This window comes from Nerophis ophidion, linkage group LG20 (assembly GCF_033978795.1).
Source record: "Nerophis ophidion isolate RoL-2023_Sa linkage group LG20, RoL_Noph_v1.0, whole genome shotgun sequence".
Taxonomy (NCBI): domain Eukaryota; kingdom Metazoa; phylum Chordata; class Actinopteri; order Syngnathiformes; family Syngnathidae; genus Nerophis; species Nerophis ophidion.
Window position 1 is genome coordinate 22,840,711 of NC_084630.1, and position 22,071 is coordinate 22,862,781.

The window sequence follows — 22,071 nt, forward strand, 5'->3', positions numbered from 1 at the left end:
TAAAGGGGGGGTGGTCACACAAATCTGCGGTCCTCTCCAAGGTTTCTCATAGTCATTCACACGGACATCCCACTGGGTTGTGAGTTTTTCCTTGCCCTTATGTGGGATCCGAACCGAGGATGTCGTTGTGGTTTGTGCGGCCCTTTGAGACACTTGTGATTTAGGGTTATATGGGTAAACATTGATTGATTGCTTGAACACGCCGGACTGTAGTCAGTTGGAAGCGTGTCTTAATGAAATTAATCAATGGATGTCCGCTAATTTTTTGCAACTCAACGCCAAAAATACGGAAATGCTGATTATCGGTCCTGCTAGACACCGACCTCTATTTAATAATACAACTTTAACATTTGACAACCAAACAATTAAACAAGGCGACTCGGTAAAGAATCTGGGTATTATCTTTGACCCAACTCTCTCCTTTGAGTCACACATTAAAAGCGTTACTAAAACGGCCTTCTTTCATCTCCGTAATATCGCTAAAATTCGCTCCATTCTGTCCACTAAAGACGCTGAGATCATTATCCATGCGTTTGTTACGTCTCGCCTTGACTACTGTAACGTATTATTTTCGGGTCTCCCCATGTCTAGCATTACAAGATTACAGTTGGTACAAAATGCGGCTGCTAGACTTTTGACAAGAACAAGAAAGTTTGATCACATTACGCCTGTACTGTATATACCTTTATATACATATATACATACATATATATATACCTATACTGGCTCACCTGCACTGGCTTCCTGTGCACTTAAGATGTGACTTTAAGGTTTTACTACTTACGTATAAAATACTACACGGTCTAGCTCCATCCTATCTTGCCGATTGTATTGTACCATATGTCCCGGCAAGAAATCAGCCTTCAAAGGACTCCGGCTTATTAGTGATTCCCAAAGCCCAAAAAAAGTCTGCGGGCTATAGAGCGTTTTCATTTCGGGCTCCAGTACTCTGAAATGCCCTACCGGTAACAGTTCGAGATGCCACCTCAGTAGAAGCATTTAAGTCTCACCTTAAAACTCATCTGTATACTCTAGCCTTCAAGTAGACTCCGGGCCTCTAAGTGGGTGGTAGGAGGTCAAAAGATTAAATCCGGTCTTCGTCTTCCCCCCATCAGAGCCTATATGGATGACATGACCATCCTCACCACAACCAAGGCGTGTGCTAGGCGGCTGCTGAACAAACTGCAAGAAAACATCCAGTGGGCCCGGATGGAAATAAAACCAAGCAAGTCCAGAAGCATCTCAGTGGTGAAGGGGAAGCTGATGGAACATCGATTCTGTGTGGGTGAGGAGGCTATACCAACAGTGTCTGAGAAGCCTGTCAAGAGTCTTGGGCGTTGGTATCATGCCACCCTCAAGGACACGGGGCAGGTGGACCAGCTCAAGCAGGATACTATAATTGGCCTTGAAAACATCGATAAGACCATGCTCCCTGGCCGGTTGAAGCTGTGGTGCCTCCAATTTGGGTTGCTACCCAGGCTTTTGTGGCCTCTGACCATCTATGATGTACCAACCACAAAGGTAGAAAAGTTGGAGAGGATGGTTAGTGCATTTGCTAGGAAGTGGCTGGGTCTTCCCAAATGCTTCAGTAACATCGGACTGTATGGAAGAGGTGTTCTGGAGCTTCCTGTTTCCAGCCTAGTAGAGGAGTTTAAGTGTGCAAAGGTAAGGCTGGAAATGACGCTAACAGAGTCTCGTGACCCATGCGTTGCCCAAACAGCTCCTACCTTGGTGACCGGAAGGAAATGGACTGCAGCGGCAGCTACTCTGCAAGCAAAGGAGGATCTTAGGCACAGAGACATCATTGGCCTCGTGCAGCAGGGAAGAGGAGGCCTTGGCCTTAGTGAGAGCAGACCGGTGTGGCATAATGCGGCTCCAGCTCAGCGACGACGGCTGGTTGTAGAGGAGGTACGTCGGCATGAGCAGGCAGCAAGATGTGCAAAGGCTATCTCACAAGTTAAGCAAGGACAGTGGATGAGCTGGGAAGGAGTCGAGAGGAGAAGGCTCTCATGGAGGGAGCTGTTGGGCATGGAGGCAGTTCACATCAGCTTCATCTTACGCTCCACTTATGATGTCCTTCCCTCCCCCTCCAACCTCAAACAGTGGTATGGGGAGGACCCTACATGCCCCCTCTGTCCATCTCCAGCTAACCTCAAACACATTCTCGTTGGCTGCAAGACAAGTCTGTCACAAGGGCGCTACACCTGGCGGCACAACCAGGTTCTGAAGTGCCTAGCAGCCACGTTAGAGGCCAGAAGAGCGAAGATCAATGCCCTGCCCCCGCCAAAAGTACATCCTACAGCCACAAGAGAGTTCATCCGAGAAGGTGCAGAGTCCACCAAAGGCCATATAACAGACATAGGCCAGCTCGGAAGGTCTCGTGACTGGAAAATGGTGGTGGATCTTGATCAAAAGCTCTGCTTTCCTTCAGAGATAGCCATGTCAAACCTCAGACCAGACATTGTGCTCTGGTCCTCCTCACTGCGTATTGTATATATAATAGAACTCACGGTTCCCTGGGAGGCTGCTGTGGAGGAGGCATTCGAACGCAAAAGCCTTAAGTACACCGAACTGGCAGCTGATGCTGAGCAGAATGGATGGAAGGCCAAGGTCTGCCCAGTGGAAGTTGGCTGCAGAGGCTTTGTGGGCCAGACAACAATCAGGCTGCTTAAGGACATCGGATTTCGAGGCCAAACCCTGCGAAACACCATCAAAGCCCTCTCAGGAGCAGCAGAGACAGCCAGTCGGTGGCTGTGGATGAAGAGGAGAGACACCATCTGGGGGTGTAGTAAGACCTACATCACATAATGGTTAAAAGCAGAGGGGGGCTCACCTGGGACGCCAGGTGTTGCCGATGAGCCCTCTGGAGGTGTCGTGGGCCTATCATTGAAACGCCGGTGAAGGAGGGTGCCCACCTGATGACCCCAATGAAGCTGACAACCATTACCCTTCCTCCTCTCTGCCCCGCATCTTACAATCCCACCCAACCAGGTCTAACACCACAACCACTCTGAGGCAGCGCTGAAGGAGGTAGCCTATTATTTCCACTCTACTCAGGTTATCTTGTATCATGGGATTGTTCTATCTAGTCCTAAAATTGAACTGAACCTTTTCAGACCAGTTGATCTGCCGTTTCTTTTCTTTTTCTCCTATGTCCCACTCTCCCTTGTGAAGGGGGTCCGGTCTGATCCGGTGGCCATGTACTGCTTGCCTGTGTATCGGCTAGGGACATCTCTGCGCTGCCGATCCGCCTCCGCTTGGGATGGTTTCCTGCTGGCTCCGCTGTGAACGGGACTCTCGCTGCTATGTTGGATCCGCTTTGGACTGGACTCTCACGACTGTGTTGGATCCATTATGGATTGAACTTTTACAGTATCATGTTAGACCCGCTCGACATCCATTGCTTTCGTCCTCTCCAAGGTTCTCATAGTCATCATTGTCACCGACGTCCCACTGGGTGTGAGTTTTCCTTGCCCTTATGTGGGCCTACCGAGGATGTCGTAGTGGTTTGTGTTGTGGTTTGTGCAGCCCTTTGAGACATTAGTGATTTAGGGCTATATAAGTAAACATTGATTGATTGATTGATTGATTGATTGATTGATTGATTGAATGATCTTACAAGTGTCCTAGCTAAACATGTTACACTACACAATGTTGGAGAATACGCAAGCTTGACAGAAACAATACTAAGGAAATAATCACTATGATACTACAGTGGCTTGACAAGATCGATATTTTTACTATCAAAAAAATAGTGTTTTTTTCAAATCAATTCGGACATTATGCCTCTATTTAATGACAAATTAGCACAAAATAGTTTTAAAGAAAAAGCAATGCTTTGTAAATAAAGTCAAATTTAAATGTTGCCAGACATGTAAATAAAACACCAATTGCTCACCTCACCTTTCTTTTGTCAACATGGCTCAAGATGTTATCAAAGTCGGTCTAAAATGTCCTGGGCCTGACCACAAGTGTCTGACATACCCAAAAACACCTCAACGGCACATGTTTGAGACCACTGGGTAAGACAAATTGGTTGAAGGTGCGACACTGATGGAACTGATGCACTAAAAGCCACAAATACTTCCCTCCCAGCCACCATAACAATGAGTCACATCCTCCAAACTTTCTTCTATAAATAAGCGAGTCGGAGGCTTTAATGGCAGAAAAAGTGTGCAGCCATACTGTTATCTTAACAGACTGTGACAGGGACTGCAGCCTCAATCCTTTACAGTCAGCCATGTATTCGTCCAGCACAAACCGTGACAATTAATATTAACAAGTCTGCATCACGTATGACTTCTGGCCTAAAAGAAGAAACTCTGAGGCAAAGTACTTACCAAGAATGCATCCATGCTAGAGAGTGCTTGTCTCTGACTAGAACTCTCAGACTGGACACAACAGACCACACTAAATATCACAATAATGCAAATTCCATCCAAGTGGCAGAATTAGGGCAGAGGGCTCATGAGATAAATCCACTTGGGTGGCAGTCATGCGATGTTGTGGGTGCACGGCACACCGTGAAGATGGTCTGTAAATGTCGCAATGTTACCATGGTGGAGAGTCCTGTTAAACCACGTCAAACAGGATCAAACATGTTGGCCACATTGGCGAGATGGGGCCCCGTTTTATTTTTGTTGTATCTGATGCCGCCTGGGAGGTTGGTCAGGACTGTCAGATGATATTCAACTGTTGTGCTCCTTCAATGACTCAGAGTTTGACTTTTTATCAGAGTTCTTGGAATGCTTATCCTGTATCAAAAACTGGTTGTCATCAAATTTCCTCCAGATAAATTCTAACACAACGGAAACTGATGATTGCTTCCGATAAAAACTGATCAAAAAGTCCCTTGGTGCTGTGGGTGCATCTGTTCAAAGCAGCCTCAGAGACCTTGGGCTTGTAATGGCTCAGTCCAGGTCTTTGGAGGGTCCCTCTGTGTATGTCTATGTTTCTGAAACTTTTACATCACATATTTCTGTTGTGATGGGTGTGAATTACAGATGTCCAATAATGGCTTTTTTCTCGATATCCAATATTATCCAACTCTTAATTACCAATTATGTTATCAAACGATACCGATATATAAAGTCGTGGAATGAACACATTATTATACCTAATTTTGTTGTGATGGTAGAAGTTTGTATTTACAGAATGAGTCGGGTGTGTTTTGACCTCCACCGAACCCCTGAGGCCGACTCAGCGAACCCTTAGGGTTTGATCGAACCCTGGTTAAGAACCACTGTACCAGATGCACTTATTCAGACATTAAGTTCAAGAAACTAGGTAAGAATAAGTAGTGCTGGGTGATAAAAGGATATCAATATATATTGTATAAATATATATATATGTATGTATATATATATATATATATATATATATATATATATATATATATATACATATATATATATTGTATAAATATCGATATATATCGTCCTGACCTTGAGCAACTCAAACATAACGTTGAAACAACACGCTTTTTGACAACGTTTAATTAATGTCAGGTTCTGATGTTGATTTGACCATTGAAATTTGGTCATTTTCCAACCAATATTCTACAACAAATACAACGTTGAAACAACATGCTTTTTGACGACATTTTGTCGGGTTGTGACGTTACTTTGACTTTGAAAATTTGTTCATTTCTCAACCAACAACGTGGATCCAACGTTAGATATCAACGTTGTCTCAATTTACAGATACAAGGATTTTGCAGCGTTGTTTCAAAGTCACTTTTAAAGGACATGTACGTATAATCAACGTTGTATCCATGTCTTGCGCCTGCTGGGATTCTGACATGAGGGGGTAGAACATTCCAGAGTTTCAGGCCAACAGAAGGCCGTGTCTCCTCCAGTCTTGAGCCTTGGTTTAGGCCCTAAAAACTTAAACTGGCCTTTGGACCTCAACATGAGAGCTGCAGCATAAATTTGAATGAGGTCTGTGATGTAACCTGGAGCCAGTCCAGTTAAAGTTTTAAAAACAAACAGCAAAATGTAAAACTCAATCCTTATAAGAACAGGAAGCCAATGCAGTGACATAAATGCTGCTAAAAAGAGCTGTTTTGTGCACTCTAAATGGATCGGACAGTGTGGAGTTGTAAATATTGTTGTGGCCCGGTGAATCTATATACTTATATATATCTACCCGTAATTAATTTCAACCGCGTCTGGCAAAAAAAAAAAAAAAAAAAAATATCAATGACATCCAGCCATCCATTTCCTACCGCTTGTCCCTTTTGGGATCGCAAGGGGTTCTAGAGCATATCCCAGCTGTATTTCAGCCTGAAGGCGGAGTACATCCTGGACAAGTCGCCACTTCATCACAGGGCCAACTCAGATAGACAACATTCACACACTACAGACCATTTAGTGTTGCCAATCAACCTATCCCCAGGTGCATGTCTTTGGAGGTGGGAGGGGCCTATCCCTAGGTGCATGTTTTTGGAGGTGGGAGGGGTCTATCCCCAGGTGCATGTCTTTAGAGGTGGGAGGGGCCTATCCCCAGGTGCATGTCTTTGGAGGTGGGAGGGGCCTATCCCCAGGTGCATGTCTTTGGAGGTGGGAGGGGCCTATCCCCAGGTGCATGTCTTTGGAGGTGGGAGGGGCCTATCCCTAGGTGCATGTTTTTGGAGGTGGGAGGGGTCTATCCCCAGGTGCATGTCTTTAGAGGTGGGAGGGGCCTATCCCCAGGTGCATGTCTTTGGAGGTGGGAGGGGCCTATCCCCAGTCGCATGTCTTTGGAGGTGGGAGGGGCCTATCCCCAGTCGCATGTCTTTAGAGGTGTGAGGGGCCTATCCCCAGGTGCATGTCTTTGCAGGTGGGAGGGGCCTATTCCTAGGTTCATGTTTTAGGAGGTGGGAGGGGTCCATCCCCAGGTGCATGTCTTTGGAGGTGGAAGGGGCCTATCCCCAGTCGCATGTCATTGGCGGTGGGAGGGGCCTATCCCCAGTCGCATGTCTTTAGAGGTGGGAGGGGCCTATCCCCAGGTGCATGTCTTTGCAGGTGTGAGGAAGCCGAAGTACCTGGAGGGAACCCACGCATTCACGGGGAGAACATGCAAACTACACACAGAAAGATCCCAAGCCCGGGATTGAACCCAGGACTACTCAGGACCTTCGTATAGTGAGGCACATGCACTAACCCTTGTTCCACCGTGCTGCCATTATCAAGATATAAATTTAAACCGTCTACATCTCCAAAATATAAATTACGAGACTTTTGGAGAGTGTGAGGTGTGGTTTCATTTGCATTTTTGGAACGCTTTAAGAAAAGAACATCCTGCAGAAAAAAAAAAACATGTTTTAAGTGACTTTGGAGCAAAATGTAAGCAAAATATGCATCATAGCATATCTGATGTACATTATTCAAATCAAAATGAAGTGTTTTGAATTTAGCTTCATTCATTCATTACCGTATTTCCTTGAATTGCCGCCGGGTATATAGTATGCGCTTGCCTACAATTACTGCCGGGTCAAACTTGTTTCGCAAAATAATTAGCGCATGTTTAGCATTACCGCCGGCTCAGGATTAACGCCGGGTCAAACTCGTTTTGCAAAATATTATTTTTATTAGCGCATGTCTAGAATTTCCGCCGGGTCAAACTCGTCACGTCATGAGTGACACTTCACCTTTCAAAATGGAGGAGCCTGATTTCAATTATTTGAAATCGCATGAAGGAAAGAAGATTAAGAGCTATTCAGAAGGATTTAAGGTCCAAGCTATTGAATATGCTAAAAAGAACAGTAAGCAGCTATGTTTTATTAATATACCGTAGCTGAGTGTGTCAAATATGAGTCATTAAATGACTCCCGCCTCCTGGTGATAGAGGGCGCTAGTGATCCTTCTTGCGACTACTCGGCTGCAGAAGAAGTGACAACAAGCAGCAAGAGTGAGCAGCGATCGTTTATTTTCTCCTCTCGCTTGCACTTTTAACATGGAGGATTACATATCTAAAATAAAACAGTTTTCTAAACTGGACTTTCAATCGAAGCAGGAGGTAATAAAGGAAGATCTCCATCGAGACAGAGAGAGTTTTAAAACTGAAGAAAGATAAGGAAGACTTCTATAAACAAGTTATCGATGCTTTTGATCAGAAGGAGCTGCGCATAGACTTCATTTATAAGTAAAGGTAAGACCATAATAACTTTTTTTATTAAATGTGCTTTTCATGATGGTATCCTTACATCACACTCAAACGTATAAGCGCATGCTTGACTTTGCCGCATGCCTTTGGTAAGCGCCGGAGTGAGAGGGGTTTTTAAATCAATTAGCGCCCCGGCGGCAATTCAAGGAGATACGGTAGTCTCCTTTAAGAAGCGTTGCAGTGATATCTTAAGAGAGCAAAGGAATTCCAAGGTTGGACCTCCACAGAAGGGTAAGAGAGGCTCGGGTGTGCGATCCGAAGGATGTCAACCTTTCATTTCATCTTGGCACAATGAATCATCCAAATGGTGCGGGAAACAATAACATTTATATTCTTTAACACATCCAGCACCGCTGCAATTACTAGGATGACAAAGTCTCACAGAGCTTGTATTGTGCAGAAGAGGAGATTGAAGGAATGGCTGGCGTTCCGTGGTCTACACGGTTGAGGTGTAAGAGGAAACCCACATGCGGGGCTAAAGACGGAGGAGTATTTCACTGGGATAACGGACAAGAAATGAACTGTGGTGGAAAAAAATGTTGCGGAGTGGACACGTAATATTCTATTTGGGGCGTGTCATGCTCTAATCCAGGGGTCGGGAACCTTTTTGGCTGAGAGAGCCAAGAAGCCAAATATCTTAAAATGTATTTCCGTAAGAGCCATTAATAATAATATTTTTTTTACACTGAACACAAACTAATCACGTGCATTTTTAAGTAAAACCAACATTTCTAGGGTATAATAAGTCTGTTGTTCTCTGTAATAACATTGTTATTCTGAAGCTAACTGTGGAGGGGGTGTGGCCTGCGGGCCTGCAGCGAAGCGGGGTGTGCCAGGACCGGCCTCGAAATCAGCGACAGGTGCGTAGTCAGCCCACTTGGGCCTTGTTATCTAATCACCTGTCGCTATGTTATAAGCAGCAGCCATGAGGAGAGACTGGGGCTGGAGCCAGAGTGCGAGCAAGAACGAAAGAGAAAAAGACAATTGCTGGAAAGTAACTGAGAGACTTATTGAAAAATAAAACAATATTGTAACCCTGAAACAGGCTCTCATGTCAGTGCTTGGTGGTCTGAAGAACCCCCAGGAGGGCAAGCCCCACACTAACCAATAATAGATAAATAACTTTTTACCATTAACGCAACTTCTTGAACAGGTGCGGTAGAAAACAGATGGATGGATTAAAATGCACGAGAATGTTTTATATTTTGAACGTTACTTTTAACACTGTGATTACAAGCGGAATTATTCATTACTTTTCGTGTTAAGCAATGTCAGCTCAGATTTATCTGAGAGCCAGATGCAGTCATCAAAAGAGCCACAGGTTCCCTACCTCTGCTCTAATCCATCACTGAGCTTTGTGTCTTCGGTCTTAAGTATGCTTCTTCTATTTGCTATATCCATGTTGCACGACATAATACAACATTTGCTACATTCCAAACTCTGGAACCATCTCCCTCTCCATGTGAGACAGGCCCCTTCTTTGGGTACTTTAAAGACCCTTCTTAAATCCCATTTTTATTCAAGGGCTTTTAACCCAGCATGAGACTTTCAACTGTTTTTAACTTTTCAACTGCTTTTATCTAACAAATTGTTCTTAGGATAATGTGTATTTGCTTTTTCAATGTTTACTTTACTTCTCTTTTAAATGTTATGTTTTAATCTGTCCTCTGCCTCTATGTCTTGGTGGTGTACAGCCCTTTGTGCTTCAACTGTGCTTGTTTTTAAAGGGCTTTAGAAATAAAGTTGGTATGGTATGGTATGGTATATTTCTGGAACTAAAACTGCCAGTGCTTGATTTTAATTGACATACAAAACAGGAATAGCATATCATTCACCACCCTATGTAAGACAAAAGCATGTGTTTTCCTTTTTTTACGCATTCTAAATAGTAAATAAATGTTAATATGAATGTTAATACTTGACATACAGTGGTGGTCAAAAGTGTACGTACACTTGTAAAGAACATGATGTCATGGCTGTCTTGAGTTTCCAATCATTTCTACAACTCTTATTTTTTTGTGATATAGTGATTGGAGCACATACTTGTTGCTCACAAAAAAACATTCAAGAAGTTTGGTTCTTTTATGAATTTATTATGGGTCTACTGAAAATGTGACTAAATCTGCTGGGTCAAAAGTATCCATACAGCAATGTTAATATTTGGTTATACGTATGTCCCTTGGCAAGTTTGACTGCAATAAGGCGCTTTTGGTAGCCATCCACAAGCTTCTGCTTACATTTTTCACCACTCCTCTTTACAAAATCGGTGTAGTTCAGCTAAATGTTGTTGGGTATTGTGGCCAAACAGCCCCACTTTTGTTTCATTTGACCACAGAACTTTCCTCCAGAAGGTCTTATCTTAGTCCATGTGGTGTCAGATGAAACAAAAATGGAGCTGTTTGGCCACAATACCCAGCAATATGTTTGGAGGAGAAACGGTGAGGCCTTTAATCACAGGAACACCCTACCTACCGTCAAGCATGGTGGTGGTAGTATTATGCTTTGGGCCTGTTTTGCTGCCAATGGAACTGCTGCTTTACAGAGAGTAAATGGGACAATGAAAAAGGAGGATTCAGTCCAAATTCTTCAGGACAAGCTGAAATCATCAGCCCGGAGGATGGGTCTTGGGCGCAGTTGGGTGTTCCAACGGGACAATGACCCCAAACACACCTCAAAAGTGGTAAAGGAATGGCTAAATCAGGCTACAATTCACCGTAGCCCCCACTTAATCCCCTCTGTTGCAAGTCGGGAGATGTACGATGTAGTATGTATAGTGCTTTGCTATGGAAGTTTTTTCCCACTCCAGACTGGGCCCCCGTAGGTATTTTTTACTCATCCTCCCCCAGCGTTGACCTTTTCCCCCATCTTTTACGGGGCGCCTTGTGGCGACCCATCAGCCTTCCTGTTCTGTAACCCTGTACACTGTGTGCTTGTTTCATCTTGAACAGGTTTGTGCTGAAAACAAAATTGTGATGTACTTGTGCAACGACAAAGACATACCTACCTACCTACCTATCTACTTACACTTACTGTCTTCGTTCAAACAGTTGCTAAACTGTTAACTCCAATATGTGCTTGCACCCTGACTCATAACAATCAGTTTAGAGATGACTTGTATCCCGAAAAATGCCGAAAATGAGACACTTTTGTCCCGAAATACTTTGGTAGCGATGGTGGGCAGTATCAAGCTACATGTAACTAAGATACGTAGCTTAACTACATTTTTCAGTAGCTTTTCCTGGAGATTAGCTACTTTTAGACTTATGTAGCGAGGTAGCTTGCATCAAAGCTAAAAGCTACAAAGAGAGAAAACGGTCTGCAGTTGGACTTGTCCAGGGTATACCCGCCTTCTGCCCGATTGTAGCTGAGATAGGCACCAGCGCCCCCCGCCACCCGAAAGGGAATAAGCGGCAGAAAATGGATGGATGGATGTGTCTGCAGTTGTAGGCCAAAAAAACCTAATGACCTGGTTGAATGAGAACATCCATACATACAAAGAAAATCCAAGATTGGTTGGTGTTCTTTTGATGAATCACAATTGGCTAAAGTTAGGGTAAAACATTAGTGACTGGCCAATCAGAGGCAAGATGAGGTGGGTCATCCAAACCAGGAAGCCAAATCATAACAGACACACTCATGTCACATGACGACGAGGGAGTCTGAGACAGAGGGACGCTTCAAGCTGACCACTCAAAATAAAGAAACATACTTGAAAATGTCAGAGAGATTCTCTCCCACAATTAGATTTTTCATTTAGTAATGAAGACGACATGCAGGAACCCACAATAATGCGTGTCCTTGGCCATAGTTAGACAGATGTAAGTCTTTAGAGAAAACAATAGCCAAACGTTTTTAGTTGTTTACTCTGTAAACCAAAATCATAACTGCTCTCTTCATATGTCAAAATATAGTAAGATGCTTTTTTTTTTTGACTGCAGGTAGAGAAAATGAATAACATTATAGGGGTGGGTCAAAGAAAAGGCAAACTAAGTATAATAGTTAGATGCTCTTTTTTTGACTGCAGGTAGAGAAAATGAATAACATTATAGGGGTGGGCCAAAGAAAAGGCAAACTAAGTATAATAGTTAGATGCTCTTTTTCTGACTGCAGGTAGAGAATATGAATAACATAGTGGTGGGCGAAAGAAAAGGCAAACTAAGTAAATACATAGACTGGGGTGTGGAGACCCCTAGACGTAGTTGTAAATGACTGTTAAGAGTAATATTTCTCCACTTACATGAACATTGATATTATACAATTTTCCGGGGGTAACTTCCCCTGTAACTTAGCTGCCATTCATGGAGAGTAACTTGTAGCTTAGCTTAGCATAGCTTACTCCATGTTCCAAGTGACTTGGTAGTATACAGCCTTCAAGCAAAGTATAGTACCTGTGTAACGAGGGGTTCCAGAAGCCGCTCCACAGTCAGTGTGCGGATTTCAAGACTCTTGGGGTCCCATTTCAACAAGATCGGGGAGGTGGCGGTCGTCATGGTCTCTGTTGAAGTCAACAATGGAAACTGTTAGAAAAGTAAATCATGGGAAAGTACAACAAAAGACATTACTCAAGGTAAGGACGTACATTTAACTAAATTTCCTTTATAGACTGTGAGAGAAATGATTGACGGCTAACCATATCTGAGCAGAGGATGTCATTGTGGCTTGTGCAGCCCTTTGAGACACTTGTGATTAAGGGCTACAGAAATAAACTTTGATTGATTGAAAAGTCATTTTGGGATGGCAAAATGTCTCTCAAAATGCGTGTTACACTTGCTGTACTGTACTGTACTGTACTGTACTCATCAGCACTATTCCTCCCAATTTTTCTCCTTACCCCTATTACAACATTAGTTGTGTTGCTGCTGTGTTGTGCGATATACTTGCTATACAATGTTATTTTCCTCTTTCTCCAGCACAGCAAACAAAACCATAACGAGAGTTAAGAAATTAAGTTATTTAAAGTTTGTTTTCAAATTTGGGAATGTATTGTCTGCATGCGAGTACCAACCTACCCTGCTTAGGCCAAAGAGCACTGGATTTATAACCCTTCAATGCGGACCATTTTATTGCCCTCAAGTGGACAATGTGAGTATTTCAAGTCAATGGCCTTTAAAGGGGAACATTATCACAATTTCAGAAGGGTTAAAACCAATAAAAATCAGTTCCCAGTGGCTTATTTTATTTTTCAAATTTTTTTTCAAAATTTTACCCATCATGGAATATCTGTGGGTATTCTACCCAAAGCATTTTTTAGAACGGGCCAGCTGGGACCGGACCAATGCCATGGGGCAAGGGGGAGTCAAGAATTTCGGCAAAGGTGGCTAGATCCAGCCCAGAGGCGCTTAGTCTAAAGCAGGGGTCTCAAACACAATTTACCTGGGAGCCACTGGATGCAGAAACTGGGTGAGGCTGGGCCGCTAGAAAAGATTTCTTAAAAAAATCTAACATGCACATTTTAATGAATTCACCTTCTATGAATGGCTTTCCCGCCCTAGCAACATACTTGACAACCCTCACCATTTTTCCAGGAGACTCCTGAATTTCAGTGCACCTCACGACAATCTACCGGTCCAAACATTCTCCCGAATTTGTCCCAATTTTCACCCGGCCGACATTATTAAGGGCTGCCGTGACTGCACTGCCTTTAAAGTCCTACTGAAAGCCACTACTAGCGACCACACAGTCTGATAGATTATATATCAATGATGAAATATTAACATTGCAACACATGCCAATACGGCCTTTTTAGTTTACTAAATTGCAATTTTAAATTTCCCGGGACTTTTTTCTTGAAAACGTCGCGTAATGATGACGTGTACGCGTGACGTCACGGGCTGTTATGAATATGAGCGCTGCACATTCTCTAACTGCTGCCCACTGCTCCCCTCACTTACCAGGGGGTGATCAAGAGGATGGGTCAAATGCAGAGGACATATTTCACCACAGCTAGTGTGTGTGTGACAATCATTGGTACTTTAACTTTAAAGTCATACTGAAAGCCTTTACTACCGACCACGCAGTCTGATAGTTTATATATCAATGATGAAATATTAACATTGCAACACATGCCAATACGGCCGCTTTAGTTTACTAAACTACAATTTTAAATTTCCAGCAGAGTTTCTTGTTGAAAACGTCACGGAATGATGATGCGTGTTTGTGACGTCTCAGGTTGGAGGGGACATATTAGCCCAGCACCACTTGCGGCTAAAAGTCGTCTGCTTTAACGGCATAATTACACAGTATTTTGGACATCTGTGTTGCTGAATCTTTTGCAATTTGTTCAATTAATATTGGAGAAGTCAAAGTAGAAATACGGAGTTCGGAAGCTTTAGCCACACAAACACACGGTGATTCCTTGTTTAAAATTCACGGAGGTGAAACTTTACTACGGATCACAGCGGACATGGATCCCGACTACATGTCAACCAGCAGGTTTCAGTGAGAAAATTTTGGTTAAAAAGTCGCCTCTTACCGGAGAAAAGCTGAGCTTGTGCCGTCCATACAGCTGCCGTCGACTTCCCTGAGACACTGCACGTCAACACCCAGCTGTGGACGTACACCTCCGACTATCAGGTACTATTAAACTCAGTAAAACATTAGCAACACAATAGAAATATAAGGGATTTCCCAGAATTATCCTAGTAAATGTCTCTAAAAACATATGAATCCGCAATCGCGCTTTGTTTTGTTTTTAACTTTTTTTTTTGTTATGTTTTTCTCTAGTCCGTCGCTATCAATATCCTCAAACACAAATCTTTCATCCTCGCTCAAATTAATTGGGAAATTGTCGTTTTCTCGGTCTGAATATCTGTTTTTGTTGGAGGCTCCCATTAAAATCAATGTGAAGATGTGAGGAGCCATCAACATGTGACGTCATCGTCTGCGACTTCCGGTAGAGGCAGGGCTGTTCTCCAGTTGCCAACTTTATCGTGGATGTTCTCTACTAAATCCTTTCAGCAAAAATATGGCAATATCGCGAAATGATCAAGTATGACACATAAAATGGACCTGCTATCCCCGTTTAAATAAAAAAATCAAATTTCAGTAGGCTTTTAAAGTTCTCTACAACAGTGGTTCTCAACCTTTTTTCTGTGATGTAACCCCTGTGAATATTTTTTTAATTCAAGTACCCCCTAATCAGAGCAAAGCATTTTTGGTTGAAAAAAAGAGATAAAGAAGTAAAATACAGCAGTGTCATCAATTCTGATTTATTAAATTGTATAACAGTGCAAAATATTGCTAATTTCTAGTGGTCTTTCTTGAACTATTTGAAAAAAAGATATAAAAATAACTAGAAAACTTGTTGAAAAATAAACAAGTGATTTAATTATAAATAAATATTTCTACACATAGAAGTAATCATCAAGTGCCCTCTTTGGGGATTGTAATAGAGAACCATCTGGATTCATCAACTTCATTCTAAACATTTCTTTACTAAAACAAGAAATCTTTAACATCAATATTTATTAAACATGTCCACAAAAACACTGAATATTGCATTGTTGCATTTTTTTCACACTTTATGAACTTACATTCATAGTTTGTTGAAGTATTATTCAATAAATATATTTATAAAGTATTTTTGAATTGTTGCTATTTTTAGAATATTTTTTTAAAATCTCACGTACTCCTTGGCATACCTTCAGTACCCCCAGGGGTACACGTACCCCCATTTGAGAACCACTGATATAGACCGATATAAAACACTTATATCATGATACGGTTGTCAGCCTTAATTTCCAGCCCTAAGTTATAATGGAAATAAAATAATTGTGAAAATAATTTGAGTATTGTGTCATGTTTGTTATTAAAATCCAGACCAAGGGAAAGTATTAAACCGTGGATGACTTTTCTGCAGCATTTTAGGAGTGGTTTTCACTCTTCTGCTAAAGATGTTTAGGACAAATTGTCGCAATGGCATTTGGCTTTTAGTCCTCTTCGGGAAGAACACTTAAGAGCACCACAAGCATGTTCCCACTCATTTCTTATCGCTGAAAAGAATGACATCACTTCCCTTTAGACAAGAAACTCTACTAACAGCTGATTCTTGTTACTAAGAGCTCACTACTACATCCATGGATGGAACAATTACAGAGGTTTTAAAATGGCAGCAGCTTGAAAATAATTTTGCTAAGTTAGAATTGTCTATCGTCCTGTTCTACGTCCAACTTTATAGACACTAATGAAAACTTGTGTTTGACGAGTGTCCATTCAAGCACACAACAATGAACCCAGACCTAAGTGCACAAGCTGGACTTTTATCTCTTATTATCCCCATCGCATGCTGTTCGTCTCCAGATCCCGTTGCATCCTCTGTGAGTCCACACGGACATGGATTATGTTTGCCGCCATGGTGGTATTAACAAATGAGGTTAATACATGATAAGCATGAACTGGGCAAAGAAATAAGGTCAAATAAAGTACAAAAAAATTGGGGTTTTTTTGCAGTTAACTCTTGCACTGACAGAAAGAAGAAACCCAAATAAGAATGGTGTTATTAGGATGATGTGGTCCTGAATGTGGTGGAGACAAGTAAGTTAAAGTACAACCACACAAGAAACGCGGAAGGCGAAAATCCATCAGCTTTTGTGTCTTTGTCAAAGTCAACATGCATTTTTTTAAATGCAAAAAATGCACCACTAGTCTAGCAGAGTCCATGAACAACATGGCTGGGAGGGAAATTGACAGTAACACATAGGGCTGGGCGATATGGCCTTTTATTAATATCTGGATATGTTTATACCATGTCACATACATCATATATATCTAGATATTTTGCCTTAGCCTTGAATGAACACTTGATGGATATAATGACAGCAGTATGATGATTCTATGTGTCTATATTAAAACATTCTTCAAATAGTGTATGCCCTTCGCTATGTGGTAGGTTCCTGTGGACGTTATCTCCTTCTGTTGTTGACTATTTGTTTCATATGCTGTTGATGTGGAAATGGTTGCTCGGGCATTTTGTGGGTGTGGCACCGAACGGAGATGTTGACATGCAGAGTTTCAAGCACTCTTCATTCTCTAACTGCTGCCCACTGCTCCCCTCACTTACCAGGGGGTGATCAAGAGGATGGGTCAAATGCAGAGGACATATTTCACCACAGCTAGTGTGTGTGTGACAATCATTGGTACTTTAACTTTAAAGTCATACTGAAAGCCTTTACTACCGACCACGCAGTCTGATAGTTTATATATCAATGATGAAATATTAACATTGCAACACATGCCAATACGGCCGCTTTAGTTTACTAAACTACAATTTTAAATTTCCAGCAGAGTTTCTTGTTGAAAACGTCACGGAATGATGATGCGTGTTTGTGACGTCTCAGGTTGGAGGGGACATATTAGCCCAGCACCACTTGCGGCTAAAAGTCGTCTCTTTTCATCGCATAATTACACAGTAATTTGGACATCTGTGTTGCTGAATCTTTTGCAATTTGTTCAATTAATAATTGAGGCTATAAAGAATAATGCTGTTGGTGGAAAGTGGTGGATTGCAGCTGCTTTTAGCACCGAAACACAGCCTGTGTTTCTTTGTTTGTTGTGAAGCTTTAACACAGAGCGGTCAAGCGAACATGTTTCTCTACGTCAACCAGCAAGTTTTTGGATGGGAAAATTGTGATATTAAGTCGGCTCTTACCGGAGACTTCAGTGGATTGTGCGACTTCCTCCTGCAGCTCAAAAAGGCAGCTGTGATCTTGGCTCCTCCGTTGGCTTTCACCGCAGCCATCCGACTTTCAGGTATGACTTTACAATCTCACTAAAACACTAGTAACACAATAAGCACATAAGGGATCTTCCAGAATTATCCAAGTAAATGTGTCTAATTACATCGGAAACGGTCCCACTTCCGCCGCCTGGTGCAGTCGCTTTTTTCTTTTTTAAGTCCTTCACTCTAACTTTCCTCATCCACAAATCTTTCATCCTCGCTCAAATTAATGGGGAAATTGACGCTTTCTCGGTCCGAATAGCTCTTGCTACTGGAGGCTCACATTATAAACAATGTGAGGATGTGAGGAGCCCTCACACCGTTGACATCGCGCGCACATCGTCTGCTACTTCCAGTAAAGGCAAGGCTTTTTTAGCGACCAAAAGTTGCGAACTTTATTGTAGATGTTCTCTAATAAATCCTTTCAGCAAAAATATGGCAACATCGTGAAATGATCAAGTATAACACATAGAATGGATCTGTTATTCCCGTTTAAATAAGAAAATCTCATTTCAGTAGGCCTTTAATCTTAACAGGTGACTTTTCAAATGATGCTACAAATTAGCAGTGCTGCTACTTTTTGTAGCAACGCTTTTGCCGCATAACTGACGTATTATGCTTGTCTGTTCAACATCCTCCCGCTTGAAGCCAAACCACTGCCAGATGCCAGATGGGGGATTTGTGTTGTTTGTCTTGGTAATTAATTTGTCCTTCATTTCTCTGCTCTGTGAGGGGTATGACGTTGCACGCACAACAATATGTGATGTATGTAAGAGGGTGCGCTTGTTTTATGTCTCTGTGAGAAGGAGAGACAAGAAAGAGTGAGAAGAGCCTATAGTGTAATGCTCGCAGCTAAAAGCAACTGTGTGAGAAGGTATACTTAAATATCACCATATAGTCATTTTTTATATCGCACAGAGACAAACTTGCAATACATCCAGTATATTCCATATATCGCCCAGCCCTAGTAATACAAGCAAGAAAAATGGGGGGGAAGCAGTTGATGCCACTAAGCCCTGAACTCCCTATTTCCTGCTTTACCAGGAATTTCAATTTAAGAGTTTATTTTCAAATTATATTCCAGATATGTCCTTAACTTTGGAATAATGAGGGGAGAAAATTGCCCTGGAAAAAAAAAATAATACGTTATCTGAGCTCCTACACAGCACGTTTCTAGGATTAGTCTCATGTATAAAAACCATAGCGTGGCCGTTGGTCAGCATATAGATTTTCTGCTGGAGGAGAGAAGAAAAGCAGTTGCCGGACAAAAGAAAAGTCATTGCAGCAAAGTAGAAGACAAACCCAGTGAGGATGGAGCTGACATAACAAGACTAAGAGGGGGAGGAGGACCCATACTGGCCCCAGATGCCAGCGATGAAGAGGGGAATATGAGAGAGAGTGGAGGAGGACTGTATAAACCAGAACATTAGAGACTTAAATGGCTTTTGGCAAAATGCTCTGTACTGACTCTGTACTAAGGACTTTATTGGGAAAAAACTCAAGAAGGAGGTGAAAAAGAGAGCAACAAGCAAGGGTTGCCTTACATGGGAGGGGAGAAAAAGACCAGCATGTTCAGACAAATTATGTCCAGTTGACTGGACAACATTGTTAGTGCCTAGTCATTAAAAGCTCCATTCTGACATGCTTTTACTGGACTAAGACATGCATGCAGCTGACACTGTCAAATATTATGAAGTGTATTTAGAAAACTACATTGGAAGAATGAATGATTCGGAGTTCTAAGTACAAACCCCTTTTACATATGAGTTGGGAAATTGTGTAAGATGTAAATATAAACGGAATACAATGATTTGCAGATCATTTTCAACCCATATTCAGTTGAATATGCTACAAAGACAAAATATTTTATGTTCAAACTCATATACTTTTTTTTTTTTGCAAATAATCATTATTAACTTTAGAATTTGATGCCAGCAACACATGACAAAGAAGTTGGAAAAGGTGGCAATAAATACTGATACAGTTGAGGAATGCTCATCAAACACTTATTTGGATCATCCCACAGGTGTGCAGGCTAATTGGGAACAGGTGGGTGCCATGATTGGGTATAAAAGCAGCTTCCACAAAATGTTAAGTAATTCACAAACAAGGATGGGGCGAGGGTCAGCACTTTGTAAGCAAATTGTCGAACAGTTTTAGAACAACATTTCTCAACGAGCTATTGCAAGGAATTTAGGGATTTTACCATCTACGGTCCGTAAAATCATCAAAAGGTTTAGAGAATCTGGAGAAATCACTGCATTAAGCGATGATATTACAGACCTTTGATCTCTCAGGTGGTACTGCATCAAAAACCGACATCAGTGTGTAAAGGATATCACCATATGGGCTCAGGAACACTTAATAAAACCACTGTCAGTAACTGCAGTTGGTCGCTACATCTGTAAGTGCAAGTTAAAACTCTACTATGCAATGCAAAACCCATCTATCAACAACACCCTGAAACGCCGCCGGCTTGGCTGGGCCCGAGCTCACCTAAGATGGACTGATACAAAGTGGAAAAGTGTTCTGTGGTCTGACGAGTCCACATTTCAAATTATATTTGGAAACAATAAAAGTGGTGTCCTCCAGAACAAAGAGGAAAATAACCATTCGGATTGTTATAGGCGCAAAGTTCAAAAGTCAGCATCTGTGATGGCATGGGGGTGCACTAGTGCCCAAGGTATGGGTAACTTACACATCTGTGAAGGCACCATTAATGCTGAAAGGTCCATACAGGTTTTGGAACAACATATGTTGTCATCCAAGCAACGTTATCATGGACGCCACTGCTTATTTCAGCAAGACAAGTGTTACAGCAGCGTGGTTTCGTAAAAACAGAGTGTGGATACTTTCCTGGCCCACCTGCAGTCCAAACCTGTCTCCCATGGAAAATGTGTGGCACATTATGAAGCGTAAAATACGACAGCTGAGACCCCGGACTGTTGAATGACTGAAGCTCTCCATAAAGTAAGAATGGGAAAGACATCCACTTTCAAAGGTTCAACAATTAGTTTCTTCAGTTCCCAAACGTTTATTGAGTGTTGTTAAAAGAAAAGGTGATGTAACACAGTGGTGAACATGCCCTTTCCCAACAACTTTGGCACTTGTTGCAGCCATGAAATTCTAAGTTAATTACTATTTGCAAAAAAAAAATAAAGTTTATGAGTTTGAACATCAAATATGTTGTCTTTGTAGCATATTCAACTGAATATGGGTTGAAAAGAATTTGCAAATCACTGTATTCTGTTTATATGTATATTTTATATCCCTCCATCAGTGTGTGAATGTGTCTGTGAATGGGTAAATGTGGAAGTAGTGTCAAAGCGCTTTGAGTACCTTGAAGGTAGAAAAGCGCTATACAAGTACAACCCATTTATTTATTTATTATTTATTTACATCTAACACAATTTCCCAACTCATATTGAAAATGCATTAATAAATGACGGGGTTTTGGTAATTAAAAAATGTGTCATATTACTAACCCATCCATCCATTTACTACCGCTTATCCCATTTGGGGTCATGGAGGGTGCTGGAGTCCATCTCAACTACAATTGGGCAGAAGGCGGGGTACACACTGGACAAGTAGCCACTTCACCGTATGGAATTTTATGGCAAATTATCGTTTATTGTTACATCCCTTGTCCATTAACACATTAAAAGTCAAGGGCGGTCCCGGCATGTTCGTGCCGCTGATGTTGGTCAACTTTTTTAGGGCAATACGGCAAATGACGAGGGCGATCGCAGTTGCCGTGCTTAAATTCAAGCCCTGATGTTCTCCTATTTCAGTTCCAACTGCTTTAGTCTTCACTTCTGCTTCATACCTCAAACTCACCAATAAATGCATTTGGCAGACAAAAGGTGGTTTAGGTTTTTGTCAAGAAGTTGGGACACTAATGACCGTAGGAGTCATTTAAAGTGCAGAGCAAGCCCCAAAGAACAGACATAGACACGCTTGTTCTGACCACAGTTCGCTGCAAACTGGCTGTCGGGAAACATGGCGGCGAAAAGGCGAGCTCGTGTCCTCGGATGACTTGAATGGGTATTAGGAATTCACATGGCCACAGTTTCTCAGCTTTGAGGACTTCATTTTTCACAGAGACGTCCAGAGTTGTCTGTGTTGTTGCTGTGGAAACTAAAAGTGTTGCTGACTGTCCTCACAGCACCGGTGTTAAGAAAGTCCCCTATGGGCATCGTGCTGCTAGCAAC

The 22,071-nt window shown here is 42.1% G+C and overlaps 1 protein-coding gene across 4 annotated transcripts in view; it reads right to left on the bottom strand.

The window, feature by feature from the left end:
• The window catches only part of ctnna2 (catenin (cadherin-associated protein), alpha 2), an 820,127-nt gene that overhangs the window by 775,226 nt on the left and 22,830 nt on the right, over nt 1–22,071 (bottom strand). For all 4 annotated transcript variants that reach the window (XM_061880696.1, XM_061880697.1, XM_061880698.1 and 1 more), the window contains exon 2: nt 12,534–12,640. In XM_061880696.1, the coding sequence (XP_061736680.1) occupies nt 12,534–12,635 (102 nt within the window). In that variant the 5' untranslated portion in view covers nt 12,636–12,640. The remainder of the gene's footprint in view (nt 1–12,533; nt 12,641–22,071) is intronic.